Source organism: Bidens hawaiensis, unplaced genomic scaffold (genome assembly GCF_021521415.1).
Source record: "Bidens hawaiensis isolate Kalapana, Puna unplaced genomic scaffold, B.hawaiensis_p1.1 tig00007041_1, whole genome shotgun sequence".
Taxonomy (NCBI): Eukaryota; Viridiplantae; Streptophyta; class Magnoliopsida; order Asterales; family Asteraceae; genus Bidens; species Bidens hawaiensis.
Window position 1 is genome coordinate 1,165,238 of NW_027491483.1, and position 22,388 is coordinate 1,187,625.

A 22,388-nucleotide genomic window follows, 5' to 3' on the forward strand; every position below is an offset into this window, starting at 1 on the left:
GGCTAAAAACAATGCAAATCGATAGTGGATGATAACTTTGTATCCTCTAGACATATAATAATTTTTTAACAGTTAACAAACGTTTGACACGTTTCAAAAGCACAATAGATTTGAAATCTGATGATCTAAAACCATATACCCATTAATCCAATGTTAGTCCCTTATTGGCTCTCCTCACGTAAGATTATGGGTTCGAATCTTGTTTATGATAAAATATCATTTGAAAGCCAAAAATTTTACCACTAGAGACGCAAAGAAGATGAGTTTTTCACGAGATACTCAAAATTGGCTCGTGAGAAAGCTTGATTGAGCTTAGTTGAAAGGAACCCATGCCTAAGCTCGAGCCTAAAAGTAAGCTCATTTAATAAACGAGTCTGAGCCCAAACTTCACTTATCGAGCTCAAGCCAACCTGCAAGCATAAACGAACCTGCTGTTTTTATAAATTTTATAATATATATATATGTGTGTGTGTGTGTATGTATGTGTGTGTGTGTGTGTGCGTGTGTGTGCGCTGCGCGTGTGTATTATGTCATATTTAAAGTTACACCTGAAATAAATATAGAAAAATAGTTATAAATAAAGAAAAAAATAGTTAATAAGTTTTATACGAGCCGACTCAAAACCGAGCTCAAGCTTGAAAAACTACTCACGGTCCGAGCTCGAGCCAACGAGAAATTTTCCACATCAAGCTTAGTTGAGCTCAGCTCGTTTGCAGCCCTATTTACCACATCAAGCTTTCAGACGATAAGTTTTCCACGAAATTGGTGGCACACGTGATGTAGGTAATAGACGTACCCGGACAACCAGACTTTTATGGATCGTTAAAATAAACAGATTAAGTAAAGGTGATGTAAATAAAACATTTATAAAACCTAAAGAACCAATATTTACTTTCACTTAAACCCCAAGGTCCTTACATATCATTACTTCACTTCAGTCACATAATAATAAAAACCAACCGAAATTAAAGTGCAAGAAAGAAAGCCATGACGGGCCCCACGTGACCCCACGAACACCCAAACATTGCTTCAAAATTCAACTCCCATCTTCACTGTCTCAACAACACCACCTCTTCTTCTTCTTCTTCTTCTTCATTATTATTATTATTATGAATTTTTTATAAAATAATAATAAGATGTCTACTAATTACAGTTACAAAAACGGCGGTGGAGTGAAGACCAAATCACTTTCATCTTATTCTTCCGGTTATAATAAATCTAAACCGGCGGTTACGTCTAATCTCCGCCGTAACAGTACCGGTTCGACTGCTAATTCTGCTGCTGGAGGTCATAAGGATGCTCCTGGAGGTTAGGTTTTGTATTCTAATTGTAATTTACTGTTTGCGTGTGTGATCTGGTTATCGTGTGATTGCGTATCTGTAATTTTGAACAATTTGAATGGATGCGTAGAAATTGAGTAAAATTTTGAGAGTGTGTTGACCTAATTAGCAAAATTAACTATGATTTGTGGTTAACGAGTTGGAATTATGAGAATATGTGAGCTAATTAGCAAAATTAACTATGATTTGTGGTTAATGAGTTGGAATTTGAGAATATGTGAGGTAATTAGCAAAATTAACGATGATTTATGGTTAATGAGTTGATATTTTGAGTATAGGTTGAGGTAATTAGCAAAATTAACTATGATTTGTGGTTAATGAGTTGGAATTTTGAGAATAGGTTGAGCTAGTTAGCAACATTAACTATGATTTGTGGTTAATGAGTTGGAATTTGAGAATATGTGAGGTAATTAGCAAAATTAACGATGATTTATGGTTAATGAGTTGATATTTTGAGTATAGGTTGAGGTAATTAGCAAAATTAACTATGATTTGTGGTTAATGAGTTGATATTTTGAGTATAGGTTGAGGTAATTAGCAAAATTAACTATGATTTGTGGTTAATGAGTTGATATTTTGAGTATAGGTTGAGGTAATTAGCAAAATTAACTATGATTTGTGGTTAATGAGTTGGAATTTTGAGAATAGGTTGAGCTAGTTAGCAACATTAACTATGATTTGTGGTTAATGAGTTGAAATTATGTAGAATTTTGAGGATATGTTGTTACGTGTATGATCTGGTTATTGTGTGATTATGTATCAATAATTGTGAAGAATTGGAATGGATTTGTGGTGATTTGTGGGGTTACTAAGTTGAAATTTTGAGAATATGTTGACTAAATTAGCAAAATTAACGATGATTTGTGGTTAATGAGTTGATATTGTGTGGAATTTTGAGGATATGCTGACCTAATTAGCAAAATTAGCGATTATATGCGGTTAATGAGTTAAAGTTTTGTGGAATTTTTAGAGTATGTATTGTTGACTTAATTACCGAAATTCGCGCTGATTTCTGGCTAATATGCTGAATTTTATAGAATTTTGAGAATATGCTGACATGATAAGGAAATTACTGTATTCTCCGTGTATGATCTGGTTATTGTTATGCGTTTATTGTGTTGTGATGGATTTAGGTTTGTGATATCGTTTTAACGATGATTTGTGGTTGATAAGTTAGAATTGTGTAGTTTTGAGAATATGTTGACCTGATTAGCAAAGTTAACGATGATTTGTGATTAATGAATTGAAATTTTGTGGCTTTTTGAGAATATGCTGATCTGATTAGCAGATTAGTGATAATTTTGTGGCTTTTTGTGAACATGTTGACCTATTTAGCTAAATTGAGGGCTTATTCAGTTATTCTGCGCTATATTGGCAGAAATTTTTTGTATGGTGATAATTTTCTAACTCTTGTTCTATAATGTCAATTGATATCAGTTTCTGGAAGAGTTCGAGTGGCTGTAAGATTAAGACCTAAAAACAGTGAGGAGCTCTCAACCGATGCTGATTTTGCTGATTGTGTCGAACTGCAACCAGAGGTAATTCAATTGCATGTTTTAAGCTGGCAGTATCCTCTTATTCTGCCAATTAAGAGCTTTGTTAAATCCGTTTTGCATTCTTATTGTGTTATTTCAGCTTAAACGGTTAAAACTCAGAAGGAATAATTGGGATTCAGATACATTTGAGTTTGATGAAGTCCTTACTGAATTTGCTTCACAAAAGCGTGTTTATGAAGTTGTAGCAAAGCCTGTAGTAGAGGTTTATAACTTTATCTTAAGTTCTTAACTTATAAACTAACAAAAAATGAATTATACGTGAAAATGTTATCTGTTATTGTTGTGCAGAGTGTTCTAGAGGGATATAATGGAACAGTCATGGCATATGGTCAAACTGGTACCGGGAAAACTTACACACTTGGAAAACTTGGAGATGAAGATACTTCTGCACGTGGAATTATGGTTCGTGCAATGGAAGATATATTTACTGAAGCAACGGAAACAGATTCTATCTCTGTATCTTATATACAGCTATACATGGAGACAATACAAGATCTTCTTGATCCAGCTAATGATAACTTAAGCATAGTGGAAGATCCAAAAAGTGGAGATATTACACTTCCAGGTGCTAGCTTGATAGAGGTTAAAGACCAACAAAGTTTTGTTGAGCTGTTACGGTTAGGTGAAGCACATCGGTTTGCTACAAACACCAAACTCAATACTGAATCTTCGCGTAGTCATGCAATTTTAATGGTTAAAATATTAATATTCTTTCAATGAATACTTATATTGTTTTATATCGGGAAGTTGGTTGTTATTTACCAGAACTCCACTCTTGTTGCAGGTGCATGTTAAGAAGTCTGTGAGTGTTTCGGGTGATAATGTTGGCAGCAAGTCTCATATAAATAGAACAATAAAGCCACCGGTTGTACGCAAAGGCAAACTTATTGTTGTGGATCTTGCTGGCTCTGAGCGTATTGATAAGTCAGGTATCAAATCATAACTTTCTATAAGACCATAAATATGTGGCAACGGTTACTAACTATACTTGTGAGGTTATTTCGCAGGCAGTGAAGGGCATACCTTAGAGGAAGCTAAGTCGATAAATCTTTCATTAAGCGCACTTGGAAAATGTATAAATGCATTGGCGGAAAACAGTTCTCATGTTCCCGTTCGTGACTCCAAGCTTACAAGATTGCTTCGAGATTCATTTGGAGGTGAGATTTATCAACATTGACTTTCCTATAATGTTAAAAACTTATAAACATTTAACATCATCTGCAGGCACTGCAAGAACTTCTCTTGTTATAACCATTGGTCCGTCTCCTCGTCATAGAGGAGAGACATCAAGTACTATAATGTTTGGACAAAGAGTAAGCTTAAATTTATTAATAATTATTTTGTAATATATTTTCACCCAATTATCTACTAAATAACTGTTATGATAGGCTATGAAGGTGGAAAACATGCTGAAGATAAAGGAAGAGTTTGATTACAAAAGTTTGGCTAGAAAGCTTGATGTACAAGTGGAATCTCTCATTGCACAACACGAACGGCAACAAAAAACATATCAAGATGAGATTGAAAAAATCTCACTTGAAGCAAAGAAACAAATATCTCAAGCTGAAAAAAAATTTGCAGATTCTTTGGAGGTAATTAATTACATAAATTATAGTATTATACGCTTCTTTCTTATCTTATTATGCTTTATATATGTAGAAGGAAAGATTGAAATATCAAAGAGACTGTATGGAGTCAATAAAGAAGCTCGAGGCACAACTGGCAGTAAATAAGCTTAAAGAAGAAAGCCTTAATAAACCTAATGAAGAACTCAATGAAGTTAAGAAGTTACTGCAGAATGAAATACGCTTAAGGAAAACTGCAGAAGAAGAGGTTAAAAATCTTCAAAATCAAGCAGTCCAATGGAAAAGATCAGAGGTACAATTATTTTAAATAATGTAAATCCATTTTGTTCGTTTATTATACATGACTGGATAATATATTTCCGGTTTGCCAGGTGGCGGGAAATGCTGAAATTGTAAAGCTTCGGAAGATGCTGGAAGATGAGATTCATCAGAGAGAGAAGCTTGAAGAGGAAATATCAGTGTTGCAAAATCAGCTGCTGCAGTTAAGCTTTGATGCTGATGAGGTATTTGATGTTGATAATGATGTATGTGCATATGCATAAGAGTGAAGTATGATTTGTTAACTGTATGTCTTTTACTTGTTAGACAAGAAAACAGCTGGAGAGTGGTGATCGTAGTGTAGATATGACTGCGGATATGGGCTCCATCATCTCTCCGGTCAGGCAGCCACAGATGAGATATTCAGGGGAACAAGAAAAGGGGTCTGTGGCCACATTATTTGAGCAAGGTGATCATTAAATTTCCTTTACGAAGGGTAATTAGTGTGTGTGTATCGGTAGTTGATGAAATATGTGTTGGGACAGTTGGACTGCAAAAGATTTTATCATTACTGGAAGCGGAAGATCCTGATGTACGAATCCATGCTGTGAAAGTTATTGCAAATTTAGCAGCTGAAGGTATACTTTTGTTTAAAGTTATTATTAATATGATTGTGTTGCTAAATAATCAGATCACTTAATTAAATGTAAAAATCATCGAAGATAGGGTTAGGATATGCTCTACTGCTTCAAACTTCAATAATTAGATTATCATATTTTGAGTGTTTTGCATTATTTAAGAAATTGAGACATGAAATGACCAAACATGTCGTTTTTGGTGTTAAAAAAATGTTTTTCTTTGGTGAAATGGGAATCAATTTTTTTCTTAAAACTATGGGTGTAAACGAGTAGAGCGTACTTCAAGCTGGGATAGAGCTTGGCTCGTTTCGATCTCTAATTCTAAAGCCTCAGCTCGGTTCTTGAGTACTTTTTCAAGCTCGAGTTTGATTCGTTTATTATTTATCAGTTATCTATATACATTTGTAATTATTTCATGTATATGAATTAGTTATAACTTTTTATATATATAACATAATATATAGTTATTTAATTATTTTTATCACAATTTTATATGTAATAATAATTATAATAAAATATATATTTGATATAATAAACAAAAGTTATATAAATAATATGCTTGTTGAGGCTCATGAGCTGACTCAAGCTTGGGCTCGTTTACACCCCTACTTACAACACAGCTAAATTATAAAATTAGTAACTTTAGTCCACCCTTGATTTATGAACTGTATTGAATGTGGCGGCATGAAACCATTTCACTATATTAATATAGTCACTAAATAATCAGATGAAAAGAAGTGTTATATGTTTATTCAAACACTCAAAACACTGATTATTAAATCTGTTATATTGAGCAGCAAGCAACCAGGAAAAGATTGTAGAAGCCGGTGGTCTTGCGTCCTTGTTAGATCTTCTTTCAAGCTCTGACGATGAAAACATCCACCGAGTTGCAGCAGGCGCAATTGCCAACCTAGCAATGAACGGTAATCTTTTCTTTTCTTAATTATAATTATGTTACAACTTAACTTACATATCTCATAAGTTCAACAACGAATCACATTTGCAGAAACCAACCAGGAGCTTATTATGTCTCAAGGAGGTATTAGTTTGCTAGCAATGACCGCGCAAAATGCCGACAATCCTCAAACTCTTCGTATGGTGGCTGGGGCCATTGCTAACCTTTGTGGAAACGGTAATTACAAACTTATGTAACGAACTAATTATTACCTTTCCAAATTACAAACTTTTTTTGTTAAAATTCAGATAAACTGCAGCTAGTGTTACGAGCGGAAGGTGGTATTAAGGCTTTGTTAAGTATGGTGAGAAGTAAACATCCCGATGTTCTCGCTCAAGTCGCTCGTGGAATTGCCAATTTTGCTAAATGCGAGTCGAGAGCTTCCACTCAAGGTATTTTCTTGCCACGTCAGCAAGTTTTAATCTAGACCACATACTTATAAGGTTAAATCGGTCTTTTCATATTAAAGGTATTAAAAGTGGGAAGTCTCTTCTTATCGAGGACGGTGCACTTGCGTGGATTGTGAAAAACGCTAGCAACGAAGCTTCACCGATCAGGCGGCATATTGAGCTCGCTCTTTGCCACCTGGCACAGCATGGTATATCTATAGTTAACTTAAAAAATCACATTTCATTTTACTTGATTCTTACTGTATTTATGTTTTGGAATTTTAGAAGTAAATGCAAAAGATATGATATCCGGTGGTGCGTTATGGGAGCTTGTTCAGATCTCACGAGATTGTTCACGAGTGGATATTAGGATTCTTGCACGGCGTACGTTATCTTCCAGTCCTAGTTTTCAGGTTGAGTTAAAACGGTTAAGATTAAACTCTGGTTAAGACGAGACAGAGAGAAACGCGGTTAATATTATTTGGTAAACTAATTTGTGATTTTTTTAGTCGTTTGATCGTTGTGGCGAGAATAGAAGGTTTTCGGTTTGGTTGTAGCCAAGGTGATGATGATGGTTAATGCTTACTTATTTTTGTAAGTTGTAATTAAGTGAGTTATATGATGGAAGCTTGAATGTATCAACTCTGAACTGTTACATTCTTTGACTAATATCGTTTAATATATTGATAATCGAGTGGAGTCAGTAGCTCAAAAGGATCGGTTCGTTACCGGAGCTTGAGTTTCAAACTTAAAGATTCGTGTTTTAGTCGAGTTGATATGTGTGTTCGACTTTGTTAATGCCATCTTAATTAAGAGACACCATTACTGCTTAAACAATGTTAAATGGATAATTATATTTTTACCAGGTACTAGACTACTAGTTGATTTATTTATCATGTGTAAATGGTGGGCTGATTTGTTCGGGTTGACATGTTGAACTTCAGCCCAAACCCGATGAATATCTGATTGACGGGTTGATAGGTTTCGTGTTGTGCCGGCTCTCCTTAAAATCAAATTATGTTTAAGTTGATCCTTTCGATTTTCATTTGTGAATATGAGTAATGCTTAGTTACAAGTTGAAACAATCAATTACTCCTCAAATGAAACACTTGATGTTCTTTTAATCGTCATTATTTATCTTTCATTCCAAATTAATAAACCGTACTTTTATTTATATAACTCGAGATTAGAGGACACAAAAATCGAATAATTGGAGGATTGATAGTTAGAACTTACACATCAAGTTTTTGGAAAATCAAAGGCGATAAAATATATTGATGAGAAATAAATTTCAATTTTGAAAATTAATACTAAGGAAAATTATATAGAAATTCTATAAAAAAAAGTTAACAATTTATAAATAACCTCTTTTATAATCTAATATAAACCTTTTTACAATTTACATGTTAACACACTTATTAAAAGAGTCTTGTTCGTGTTATCCCATTTATTAAACATGCATGATGTGTTCAAATTCACCTTTTTACGAAACGAGCAGTGTGAGCTAACCAAAACCTTTTCCAGTGTCATATTTGAATTGCCTCAAGATTAGCGCCCTAATAAAAACAAGAGTTATGGTATATGTACACCCTCAAAAGGGTCTTTCTTTTTAAACTAATATATCCTTTTCATTTGTCAAATCAGTCATTCTATTTGGTATGCATGCGTACATATGGATGTTCAAATATGGCATACCGACATAAAGTTTGTGAATACCCCTAATATATGAACGTGCAACCTCTTGTATACGCACATATAGCCCTATTACAAAGAGTAATGGTTCTTTTTTTCGAACTATAAGTTTTTATAAACAACCAAAACATCGACAATAACTGTGAACATCCACAAGCTGCCTCCATAACTAGGAGAACGGCTCTAAAACAACGAAATAACGTTTTAATTCCTGGTTTATAAAAGATATACAAAATAAAAAAACACGAGGTTGATTAATAAAGGATGTGTAGTCGACTAGTCTTTGGTTTGAAGTAACATTAATTAATTGAAGGGTCAAACTTAAGTCACATTTTTGCATTCCCAAAATTTATTTGACCTTCGAAAAAGACCCAAAATACAGAAAGTCATGGACCATGTATACATTTGTCCCCCATGAGTTTCATACACACTTAAAATATTATGAAAATTTAATTAATTCATATATTGTTGTTATTAGTAGGATAATATAAAAAAATGGTCATACCTCCAACTGATTTAAACAGAAAGAGTAAACTACACACAGAAATATAATATACTTTTTTTAATTTGGCATTTTATTGTTATACTTTTTACATACATAAAAATAATGTATTATCCAAATCATAAAATACCTAAAAATTACAGATAAACATCATATTAATTTTATTAACGTAACGATTGTGTTGTTATATGTTATATGAAAGTAAAAAAAGTTGATATTATGTGTACAAGTTATGATGGAGAAAAGAGAGAATAACACATGTAAACAAAAATACATTAATCATGTGTATGTTAATTAGCAACATTCGCACAATATTATGACCTTAATAATTTAGTGACCAATATTAACAAATGAATACAACTAAACAACTTCCTAGGTGTTTACCAACCTAGTTTGACACTAAATTTGTATGTTTGGAACAAGGATAGAGATTGTTAACTTGTCATAAGACTAGGACATCACGTGGAAAGCAACAACATATTCAATGTAGTGGTACAAACAATAAGAAAGATATTTCAATTGGATTGTAAGTATTTAGGTGTTTTCTTATGGTAAGTTAAGTATCGTATCTAAAGGAAATGCAAGTGTTTATAACAAGGAAGCATAGATGCTTTTAGGTAACCATTATTAGGATATGATGGATCTTGATGAGAACAAAGTGCGCAATATGAGGTCGATCAAAACCTGTACTTGTGGCTAACACATAAGTTGTCATCCGTCAATTGTGCTCTCGTGTATGTCGAAATAACTACGAGTAAGACATGTCACCAATAGTCTCACCATTTTTTTTTATTGTTTTAGGGTAAGGCATGCACTTGTGACGGTCATTAGTGAGACCGAGCCAACACAATCCTCCTACTACTAGCACTAAATTGCGTATAGGTCCAACATTTTACTTGAGTATCATGAATACTTGCTACTACGGCCTTTAAACATTCGAAGTCTTGTCTTTGATAAGTTAATAGCGTTTCATGGCACCACTGATTTGAAACATCATCATTAGTAAAAAAAGGTCATATACTTCACTTCCACCCCCCCCCCCCCCCTCTCTCTCTCTTCTCGCCTATCTTTAGTAGATACTCGTTATAGAACAAAATTGTGTCTTTAAACACTAAAGTGAAGTATTGTATCGGCGTTTAGGCATACATTTACAATATGCGTGAAGAAAATGGGTATTATGTTGCTTGCGCTCGCGCATATATAACGAATGAATATAATCAAACCGCATCCTATAGCCTGTAACCTCATACTAAGATCCACATTAAGATCTTATGTATTCTATTACTAGTAAAGTAAAGAGTAAAGTTATTCTAAATGTATATAAACATATAACAAGGATAGGAAAATCATATATAAGTTTAATTATTTGTTTTCATAAATTTACTAGGAGCTAGATGAAGATAAACATAAGCCGACAGTAAATGAGGTGTCTCCTTAAAGCATAACAAAGGGTGTGTGCTTGCTTCAGTTCGAAGCATCTAACCGACTTCTCATTCAAATGAACTACAAGTGTATACAAAGCACGTACAACTTTTAATGCACCTCATACAAGTTATATATATCATGCAAGCTGTGTTTGGGGAATGACATATTCAGTTGTCTGTGTGCACGTACGTACGTATCATGAAAGTCTATAATTGTGTCTTTTATACGTCATCTAGAAGAAACTTGCAGTTACAAAATCTTCATATACGTTTTTCTAGGATTCTTGTATAAAAAATAATATTTCATTTTAACTCATTTGTGGTATATATTGCCGTATTGGATATATATATAGATAGATGCTTCAACTGTTTTTATTAATTTGGAATAACTACTTTTTAGTTAGTTAATTTATAAGTGATTAGTTCACTGAAAATTTGTTTTAAACATTTCTTGTAAACTTTATTTAGGGTCGTCTAACTCTAATTTTGGGGCCTAAAGCGTATAATAATATTGGGACCCATTTCAAAATACTTTCGAAAGTGTGACTACCGTATAATCTATGCATGTGTATGTATAGTTGTAGAGTTCCGCAAACCATATCGTCAAACAATCTCAATTAAAACCAAATGTTAGAGATACACATTCGCTCAAAAGACATGAACAATATTAACACAATTAGTGAGATATTTAGTAAATGCCATACCAAAGCTTGTTTAATGTCATACCGTTAAGAGACTACCTCTGAACCGTTTAGAGGTAGAGTGTGTTTAATTCACTTAATTAAAAAACATCCTTTAATGGTTAATAAAGTCTCTTGATTAGTAAGTTTCATAATCATGTTGAACTATTCATGGACTACCTCTTCATGATTCAACACGTGATTGCCAAACAGCCCCTAAATCTATTATATATGTTTGTTCTTCATACACACGATTATAACTAAATACACGATTATTGGTTCTTAAAATGAGCAAATATATAACACTTAAGTATACTTCCCTATTTTCTCAAAACGTAGTTTACAAATTTTAATTAAGCTAGCTTCATAGCTTAAATATGTCATATAATTGTAATGATTTAAAATAAGAAACTAAGTTTACTAGACTCAAAAGAAAAAAAGCATGGAGGCCTTAAGTTTATATAAAATTATAATTAGAAACTTGGCAAAGTAGAGAAGTATTAGGTTCGATTTACTTTCACCGTTCAACAAAATCAAGCTCATGATTAATAATTTATGTGAAAATATTAATCAGACTCATGATAATTAATTACCACAAAAGCAACAATTTGCATAGCTGTTTCAATCCAACTTTATATTCCATAAGATCATCTTAAGTTATTAACCGCCAAGAACAATATCAAACGCTCACAACAATTAACAAAGTTTCTATCTAATTAACTAATACATTAAGAAGCAAAATAGTTGACACAAACTAGGAATATTACACCAAGGGTAGTAAAAGAATAAAACCTGATAAAATCTTGCTCAACACTTCAAATCCTCAACAATTACAACCCTAAATCTTGTTCATAAGTATCGATATTCGACCGATTCTTGTTTAAAGTTAGAATTGATGACGACCACCACCGCCGCCGCCGTTGCCACCATTGTTTCCCCAATAACCATCATTTGGTAATTGAATTTGGTTGAGCATGTTTTGAGACATCCCATGAAATAATGAAGGATCTGCTAATAATTGTTGCGGTTGGGGAGTAACGGCCCCAGGAGATCCACTGTGGATCGGTAAACCACTTTCTTCCTCTTCGAGAGGAAGCCTTTCATAGGCAGCGTTGCTAAAGGACGCTGCCATAATAACCACTGGGCCTGCGGCCAGAAGGGCCGCAACCACTGTCCCACCAACCACCTGTCCTTGACCACCAGCTAGATAAATAGTCAAGCCAGTGGCAGCAGGTGGAGCTGGTGGGGGCAGAAAAGAACCCGACAACGATAAAATCTCGAACCGACCGTGTAACGTCACAACTGCTGTTGGTGACGAGGGTTGTCGGAGAGTAACGTTTGTGACGGTACCAGTACCACTCATAATGCAAACGCCACGTTGACGCCTACGCGCGAAAGTGGCTATGCTTTCCATAACGTCACATCCGTCCGCAACCTCCATGACATGGGTTCGAAGCGCGTTTGCGCTATCTCTAGTGATAATAATTGGGGGTTTGGGTTTATTTTTGGAACCCGCCGGGCGTCCTCTTGGACGCCTGGATATCTCTCCTTCTTTGCCTTCGCCGTCGTTGTTGTCGTTGTCGTCTCGGTCTCTCTTTAGACCACCTCCCATGTTGAGACCAGTTGTACCACTTTGTTCATCTTCAGAATTTGGCTGTTGAAACTGACGGAGATTAAAGTTTCTTGTGTGAAAAGGTGGTGGGAGAGATGTTGGTGTTATTTGATCCATTAAAATCTTGATGTTTAGATTAAAGATTTAACAAGAAGAAGAAAAAAAAGAAGTGAAATTTAGGGTTTTGATTCAAGACTTTTTGTGGGATATTATTGACTTTAACCTAACAAGATCATTAAGTGGATTGTTTTATAAAGATCTAAAAACAAACCAATTAAAGAACTTGTGAGTGGATGATGAAGATGAAGAGGGAATCAAGGTTATGAAAGAGAGTTGATGTGGTTGAGAGTTAGGAAGAATAATGTGGTTTTTTGTGCTTTCTCTCTCTAAACTAATTCTCTCACTTCTCACTCTTTGGTTGAATGTTGATAAAGATTAGAGGATTTATGGGTTAAGGTTAGATTTGGATTTAGATAGGGGATGGATGGAGGGGGTGGATTGGATCCTCTACTCACATATTTGACAACACATGTTCTAATTGGACCAATATTTTGTCCTTCTCTAGTCATGATTACCCTTGTATATTTAGGGTCATGTAAACAAATCAAACATTCAAAAACTGTTTGTAAAATTGGATGGCAGTTCATTTAGTATATATATACATTTTTCCTTTTTACGTTGGTTTTACCTTTACAACTTGGTTATTTTATTTTCGATAGTGTTTTACATTTCAGTCGGTCTATATTTTTTCTATTTCTTGTATTAATGTGCCGCAACGTGCAATTCAACATTTTTACATTTGATTTTTATGACGGTTTAACAATACCACATAAGAAGGTAGTAATATCAGGTTATGTTAAAGATTCACTCAAATGTTTATTTGTGTGACTCAAATCGTTATTAAGATGACTTGCACATATGTATGGATAAGATTTATGAAGGCTATAATGGGACTATTATATGTTTTCTCTTTTATGTTACCAAGATGTCAATCACATGCACCACTACCCTTCCATATATAACAACCTTGGATAGGACCCAATACACTTATTTCTTATTTACACGTGTCACTACCCCACCCACAAGAAAAACGTAGAAGAAGTTAATGATGACGACAAAGAAGTAGAAACTGGTCTCTTCTCTTTTATGAAAAATGATCAAATTAAATGTCGTTGGTTGACTGAACTTTTTCAAAATGTTCCGTCTGAAATAAAATCCAGTTCACACATTAGCTTTATAATCATCACCTTATTAGATTTTTAAACAATCATATTACATCACATGTCAATATCTAGTCGAGATTGATTTCGGCTCTTCCGTTGTGATATTTTTTGACACGTGACCGAATGTTGTTGGTTTAAAGTCTCGTTGAGTGATGATTATTAAGTTGATAAGTCGACTGGTTTTAGAATGAACATTTTGGGGAAACAGTGGTTAAATAAACAATTTTTTTATTTTGCTGGTAAATTGGATATTTTGGTCATTTTCCTTATATTTTACTCGAACAACAAAGGCTCAGACACTCAAGATCACCTTGACAAATAGATCACCCTTCTTCCCGAAGAATAAAACATGATGAGTCAGCCTATTCATCTAGTACAAAACCCACAACTGAAAAAACTCACTGCTTAACCTGGAGCAAATTGCTCCTTATACAAAACTCGAACCGTAAATTCTCATAAGAAAGTCATAAATTACCATTAGACCAATTGGCAATTGGCCTTGGTGACACTTTCCCCTTTATGTTAGCTAAATGAATTGGTTTTACTAAATTTAAATAATAATTAATTAAGAAAAAACATAGAAAAGAAAAAGAAAAAAAAGATATATGCATTTGAAAATGTATTATTATTAATGTAGACAAAAAGTGAAGTTAGCATGAGGATGCAGCCACCACCCTAACCGGCGGAGTCTTCGCTGACCACCACCACTCCTCATATGGGGGCGTTGGACTTTGGTCATAGCATGCACTTCCCACTAATTACCAACATGGACCACAACTATAATATAATCCACAATTATTATATGTTAATAAATTGTAAAATCAAGTGAGTTTATGATGATCTCTCTTTAGATAAATTAATCTTTAAAACATTAACACTTCAATTAAGGGCAAATCAACTTTATCTGGGACATAATTGCTTATGGGTTTAGGGTATTCACATGAAACAATTGGATACGTCTTAAAGTTAACTACTTTGTATGACGAGCGGGACAATGAAGAATTCAATCAAAAGATGCTTAATATATATTGAAGAGGTATGTCAATCACTACTCACTAATACGCTACGTGAAAATTGAGGATTTGATCAAAAATCGGTAAAATCAAGTGTTGGTGAGCTGTTTGTTAGCTAGATTAGATTGGTGGCAAATATGTGTTTGGTTAAAAATATCAACACCGCAAACGCTAGATTCGATTAGACATGTGATTATTTTTGTGGCATAGACGGGAGATCTAAAGGCCGTAAAAAGTTCATTCAAGCAATCATGTTCACAACGTTTTGGAAACTACGGAAAACAAAGAGACAATTGGGAGTTCAATAATAAGAGTATATCATGCATAAATTGGTGGCCGAGATCATAGAAGGCTCATTCATGTGTTTAACGTGTAGATCAAATAACTTATTTCATAGATTTGGTGAAATGAAAAAATAATTTAACATGAAATGACAAATCTCAATAATAATAATAATAATAATAATAATAATAATAATAATAAGAAGAAGTAATGAACAAGGTTTATTTGAATTAGGGGTTGTTTGCCAATCTTATGTTGTATCAATAAGATGTCGTTTATTTGAATTAGGGGTTGTTTGCCAATCTTATGTTGTATCAATAAGATGTCTGATGATTAAGAAGTCGTCTCAGAATCATTCAACATGTATGACACGATGTAAACATGCGTTTAGTTGGTTAAATGATATTTTATAGGTTATATTATATATTTCTCGTATCCCGACCAACAATAATCTGATAAAAGTGAATGAACAAAGTATTTCATTTATTAATTATCATAAACTAAAATTCAATTTCTTTGTGCTACATTAGAAAATGATGTGTTCATAATAAATCTACCACATTGTTCACATTTGACTAACGCCAAATATATTAGTTAATTAAGTGTTGTAGTTTATTTAACTACTTTACTTATCATTTAATAAAAGATGAAGGCTCTTGTTTACAAACAAGAGAACTTAAGGACAATTAATTGAATAAATGATATTAATATGTCCTTTTAAGTATACAAAATTAATTACTAAAAACATCATAGTGCTAACAGTATTTTAATGTAAACTACATGTTTTGTTACATGTTTAGCTCTCTTTTGTTTTAACTAAATTCTTAAGAGTGAAAACTAAAGATGATTATGAATGGTTTTAAATAATATTAATATATCAAAGTCTTTTTCAGTTATTATTTTACTAAAAGGAAGTTAATTAACATGTTCTGTCTATATTTAATTCAGTAATCATATTAGTTAAACAATATTAGCCATGTGATTAGCATCATGGAATCCATTCCACCCTTTGCGCTGTAAGCCTGTAACCTCATTTTTTGAGACTTTTAATAATTAATTCCATTTAGTTTGTATCTTTTAGGTGTTATTATATTATAAACTGTAGAGATTATTAATTATGTAGTTAACGTGGTTAATCACAAGTATATTACAAATGCCATGTGAAGGATAATAGTGACAAAAACTTTGGTTATCGCGTGTAGCCGATTATTAGTGTCTTAGTTTCACGTTAGACTTCAGTATACGATAAGCTCACATGATGTAGAGGTAGGGTACCAAAAAGACCCAAATACCCTTAAATACTACCCGCTGGTCATAGAGAACCCTCTTATAAACCACCCGCGGGACACTTAGGCCACCCGCATGTAAGGAGGAACGTTCTCATAACACACGCAGAAGCAACCTGGCGTCCTCAAAAGTCATCCGCAAGACAGGACGTATTTCCGCACAAATAACTGGAGGACAGTGCCAGTATGACAGCTGTCACCATTCAAATACTTTCTAGAAGAAAGGCTCATGATTCTTACTTGGGGAATACGTGACATATTAACCAATGAACAAAGGACACCTGGCCAAGTTGTTATAACCGTGCACATGGTCAGGGTGCGATCCATCCTATCAGCTGGTGACACGTGTCCAGGTTGTTATACCCATGCACATGGGACGTATAGCCCAACCTATCACAAGAAGACACCTGGCCAAGTTGTTATAACTGTGCACATGGTCAGGGTGCGATCCATCCTATCAGCTGGTGACACGTGTTCAGGTTGTTATACCCATGCACATGGGACATATAGCCCAACCTATCACAAGAAGACACGTGTCCAGGCGGTTATCAAAGATCTTCTAGAAGAGGACAGCTGCCCCAATCATCTTCCATCATCCTTCGGCTATAAATACCTTGTCAAACGATATGAGGTATGGATTCATTCACTCACATATATTCTGACTACACTTAGTCTTTATACATCAGTACTTTCTTCATTACGAACGTTACTGATTCTCACACCGGAGGGTGGTTACAGGAAGACCCCCCCTCTTGTCCTTCCTGTAACGAGACTCACGGTGTCTGTTTTGCAGGTTCCGGTCACTGGACTTTAGGAAGCCTTACTCATATCGTGGTAGTAATTATCGTATTGTACCCTGTGGACTCACTGGATCCAGGACCCATACCCGGGGAGTGGATCCGTGTTTCTTCATTGGCGCCATCCGTGATTTGTGTTAGAACAGCTATAGTTTTCGTTGGTTTTTTGGTTCGTTTGATATGAGTAAACTTCCTGAAGGGCTGACGGGAACCCCTGCAACTGAGTCACGTGTAACTAACACAAAAGCACCCCTGGGTCTTAGTGTTTTTGCATGCATCACGACTCCAAGTGGCCGTACTCTTGAGCGAGTCACAGCTCCAGGGTCACGGAACATTGACGTAACACCTGGGGGTTTTACCCTAGAGAATGTCACAACATCAACCGGTACCACCCCCCCCCCCCCAAATATGGGACGGACCTCGGCACCGGAAGGTTTTAATTTGGGTAATCTCAGACGGATTACGGAAGAAACTCGCCGAAAGCGGTCAGTGTTGGATCTAGAAAATGATTCAGGTGACTCTGACGTGGCGAGATCTCATAGACGTAATTCTAGATCCAGGGGAGCCTTGACTCCAGAAGAGTGGCTCCATGTGCAGCAACAAAGTTTGGTGGCTGAATACGAGCATAGAAAACGTAACGAACAACTTCACGCCCACACGTTGGATTATAAGGAATCCCCTAGGGGATCTCCTTCTCCTCCACCAACAATGCGAGGAAGTCAAACCCGTAACAGTCAACAGACGGAACTAGATTTGGCGAACTTCCGAGGCTGCGTCATCGTCCTCGCAAAAATATGCGGATGCCATCTTATTTAGATGAGTTTGACGGTTACGATTCATCCTACCACCCGGGAGACTATAGTATGTATACCGGAGACAGTAGGATGAGTTCTCAGGCAAAAAGCAGCCGTCCGCATGACATAGTCCGCCATACCGAATACCATAGCAATGCTGAACGAGACTTTACTAAACCATACCGCCCTGCGACCTTCGCTGAAAAATCAAAGTTCATAGCAAGTATTGCCACTGCACCCTTTCCCGTTAATGCTAAGATACCTACATCGGTGGGTAAGTATAATGGTATGACTGATCCAAGTGATCATCTCCAAAACTTTATTGCGGTAGGTGGTGTTAGTGGTTGGACGCTGCCTTATTGGTGTCACATGTTCGCATTGACACTAACAGGGGCAGCAAGAGAATGGTTTGAAAAGTTACCCAACGGTGAAATTTCTAGTTGGGACGATCTGGTGAAAAAATTTTCCCAACACTTCAGTCAACAAAAAAAACATACGCGAGACCAATCAGAAATTTTAGATGTTGTCCGCCGCGATAACGAGTCCATAGAAGATTTTATCACCAGGTTCAATGACGAAAGTTTGAACATCGGTGGAATCAGTAAAGACATGCTTCGTGGTGCCTTCCGCAAAAACGTCAAATGTGACGATTTAGTCCGCACGCTTACGGGCAGAGATGGAATGCCAAAAGAATGGGACGACCGAATGATTGCGGCAAATGTGTATGCTAATACTGAAAAAACATTGAGGAATGGTAACACGAAACAAAAATTTAAAGTTGAGTTTCAGAATCCGAGACCTAATAGACAAGCGAAAGGCCTTATTTGGTCAAGGCTTCAGCCAAGTGCGGAAGCGTCAAAACCATTTGACGCAAGATCCCTCATAGGCAACAAGAACAAAGCGGGACCTGTAAACCGAGGTCCCAACAATTGGACTCCTCTTTCAAAGACTCCCGCTGAAATTCTCACCACAGAGAATATAAAATTTAGAAAGCCACAGCCATTAACAAGAAGATCATTGTTGAATGCTACTAAGCACTGTTCGTATCATGACGACATTGGTCATAATACGAATGAATGTAGAACATTGAAAAATGAAATTGAGACGGCTGTGAAATCTGGAAAACTCAAACACTTGGTAAAAAATGGAAAACCAGACAATGGAAAAACACCTGTTCAGGACATCCAAGGCCCGAGTAAGAAACAAATTAAAGATTTGAATGTTCATATGATACAAGGAGAGTTCCATACAGGGAATAAGAGAAAAAAATCTGAGGATGAAGAGTGGAAGAATGAACTAGTGATCTTCCCTCGAATTAAAGGAGCCCCGAACAATAAGAAACCCCTGATCATCACTGCTCTCTTCGGACACTATCGTTCTCATTACGTCTTCTTCGACACCGGCAGCACATCAGATATCATGTATGAACAATGCTTTGATCAGCTTGACGAAGAAGATAAAGAAAGATTGAAACCCATCCACGCTCCAGTGTCGGGATTCGGAGGAGAAATAATGCATCCTCGGGGTGTAATTTCATTCCCAGTCACCCTGAGTGATGGAATTCATTCGAGGACTGAAGAGGTCGAATTTCTGGTTTTGCCAGCAACATCAAGACATGATATTATCCTTGGACGAGAAGCGATTGGTGATTTCAATGCTCATCCGTCCACAGCACATGGTGCAGTAGGAGTCCCAACTTGTACTGGCATCGCAATAATTCATGTTAACAGACACTGCTTTGCAACCGAGAGTTCAAAACCAAGCAAGATTCCAAAACAAGCTTTGAGAACTGAACCGGAAAAGTGGGTTTTGAACAAAGATTTCCCTGATCAAACTGTAACAATTGGACCTGCTATCTCCGAGATAGTGCGGACTTTCTTGAAACAGTTATTATCAAAGAATGTCGATGTTTTCGCATGGCAACCTGCGGACATGACGGGTGTCCCGCGGAACATTGCGGAACATAAACTAAGGGTAAACCCGTTGTTTGCGCCAATTGTTCAAAAACAACGTAAGATGGGTCCGGAACAAACAAAAGCAATGAATGAACAAGTCCAAGACCTCTTGCAGGCAGGAATCATTCGTCCAATTCGTTACCAAACTTGGGTCTCCAACCCAATTATCGTCCCCAAAAGCAATGGGGCATGGCGAATGTGTATCGATTTCAAGGACCTAAATAAAGCATGTCCCAAGGATTGTTATCCTTTACCCGAAATAGATCTCAAAGTTGATGTTGTGGCACCATTCAAATTCAAGTGCTTCTTGGATGCTTACAAAGGCTACCATCAGATCCGCATGGCAGCGGGTGATGAGGACAAAACAGCATTTCGTACCGATCAAGGCACCTTTTGTTACAAAATGATGCCTTTCGGACTAAAAAATGCGGGAGCCACGTATCAACGATTGATGGACACAACATTTAAAGGATAAATTGGTCGAAACTTATAGGTGTATATGGACGATCTTGTAATCAAAAGTGTTGAGAAAGATCAGATGCTGAGAGATATTGAAGAGACTTTCGAAACATTGAAAGGTATTAACATGAAGCTAAATCCAGCCAAGTGTTCATTCGGAATGGAAGAGGGAAAATTTCTGGGAGTGATTGTCACGGATGCGAGCTTCAAAGCTAATCCAGACAAAGTTCAAGCTATAGCCCGCATGCCTTCCCCGTCCTCCCTCAAGGAAGTTCAGACACTCAATGGGCGTTTGGTTGCTTTGAATCAATTATTGGCAAACCATGCAGCCAAATCTCACCCATTTATCTCAACACTAAGAAATTGCCTTAAGAAAGCACATTTCAATTGGACTGCGAAAGCAGAACAAGCTTTTTTGGAGGTTAAAAAATGTTTGATGGAGCTGCCCACGTTAACAGCACCCTGTGCGGGGGAACCTTTAACGTTATGCCTATCAGCGTCAGACATCGCCATTGGGGCCGTCCTCCTGACAGATCGAAAGAATATTCAAACACCGATCTACTACGTCAGCCAAACATTATCGGACCCGGAAACAAGATACTCCATGCTTGAAAAACTTGTTTTAGCACTGGTCTATGCTGCCCGACGCATCCGCAGATGCTTTCAAGGGCACCCCATCAATGTTTTCACCGGATACAAGCTCAAAAATGTTCTCAGTAAGCCCGAATTATCTGGCCGACTAGCCAAATGGGCCATCGAACTAGGTGAACATGCAATTGAATACAAACCTAGGCCAGCAGTCAAAAGGCAGGTGTTGGCGGACTTCGTGACAGAAGTTCCGCATCACAAAGAAAAAGAATGTTTAATCGAGCAACAACCCCAAGCACCTCCGGAATTAGGACAAATTTGGTCCTTATTCACGGATGGAGCTTCAAGCAATGATTGATGTGGCGCAGGCCTCATGCTGGTCAATCCCGAAGGCCATGAGTTTACATATGCCATAAAGCTGGACTTCAAAAGTACCAACAACGAGGAAGAATATGAAGCTTTCTTGGCAGGCTTACGGATAGCCAAAAAGCTCGGGGTTAAACATTTAGAAGCCCGGGTGGATTCCATGTTGATTGCGGGACAGATCAATGGTACATACGAAGCAAAAAACGATATCATGGCTTCATATGTGTCACAGGCAAAGGATTTGATGCTTCAGTTCTCTTCTTGCAAAGTCATTCATATAAAGACAAGCGAAAACAAATCAACGGATGCTCTCAGTAAATTAGCTTCAACAAACTTCGAACATTTCGCCAAGGACATCTGCATTGAAGTATTAGATCGCCCGTCTGTTCCGCAATATCAGGTTTTAGTGATCCAAACAGGAGTAGAATCCTGGATGACACCCATTATGGCATACTTGTCATCTGGAGCACTTCCGGAAGGAAAAGCAGTGGCCCGGAAGATAAAGCACAAAGCCTTGAACTATCAGACTCTTGATGGTATTTTGTACCGACGTTCTTTCCTCGGACCACTACTTCGATGTGTGGATGTCGAGAACGCGAATTACTTAATCAGAAAGGTTCATGAAGGCATTTGTGGTCTTCACGCGGGTCCGCGGATGGTTGTAGCAAAGATAATGAATGCCGGATATTACTGGCCGGGGATGCATATGGATGTTGTATATGAAATCAGAAAGTGTGATTCATGTCAACGCCATGCTCCTAACACGCTTTGACCAAAAAACGAGTTAGTCCCAGTCACTTCAGCTTGGCCGTTCCAGAAATGGGCGATTGACATAATGGGACCTTTCCCTGAAGCCCCCGGACATATCAAGTTCCTGATAGTAGCCATCGACTGCTTTACAAAATGGGTGGAGGCCAAACCAGTTGCTTCTATAACAGCAGCGAGTGTTAAAAAATTCTTGTGGGAATTCATCATATGCCATTTCGGCCTCCC

General features: G+C 36.5%; 1 protein-coding gene and 1 pseudogene across 1 annotated transcript; one reads left to right on the plus strand and one right to left on the minus strand.

The window, feature by feature from the left end:
* The first annotated feature begins 1,083 nt into the window (after positions 1-1,083).
* Positions 1,084-7,532, plus strand: LOC143634331 (kinesin-like protein KIN-UB). Its single transcript, XM_077102449.1, has 17 exons — positions 1,084-1,308; positions 2,778-2,878; positions 2,976-3,098; positions 3,185-3,589; positions 3,681-3,825; positions 3,904-4,053; positions 4,121-4,209; positions 4,285-4,488; positions 4,556-4,774; positions 4,854-4,985; positions 5,068-5,209; positions 5,286-5,378; positions 6,176-6,301; positions 6,385-6,510; positions 6,582-6,725; positions 6,803-6,931; positions 7,008-7,532. Exons 1-17 carry the CDS (start codon positions 1,137-1,139, stop codon positions 7,169-7,171), a joined length of 2,664 nt encoding a protein of 887 aa, XP_076958564.1. The 5' UTR covers positions 1,084-1,136; the 3' UTR covers positions 7,172-7,532.
* Positions 7,533-11,543: 4,011 nt separating this feature from the next.
* LOC143634291 (AT-hook motif nuclear-localized protein 22 pseudogene) lies at positions 11,544-13,218 on the minus strand (annotated as a pseudogene).
* Positions 13,219-22,388: the final 9,170 nt, after the last annotated feature.

Bases quoted from the DNA above. Each gene is read 5' to 3' on its own strand.
- LOC143634331 (XM_077102449.1), top strand. From the start codon at position 1,137: ATGTCTACTAATTACAGTTACAAAAACGGCGGTGGAGTGAAGACCAAA. The intron at 3,099-3,184 runs GTTTATAACTTT...ATTGTTGTGCAG, and splicing joins TAGCAAAGCCTGTAGTAGAG to AGTGTTCTAGAGGGATATAA. The intron at 4,775-4,853 runs GTACAATTATTT...CCGGTTTGCCAG, and splicing joins TCCAATGGAAAAGATCAGAG to GTGGCGGGAAATGCTGAAAT.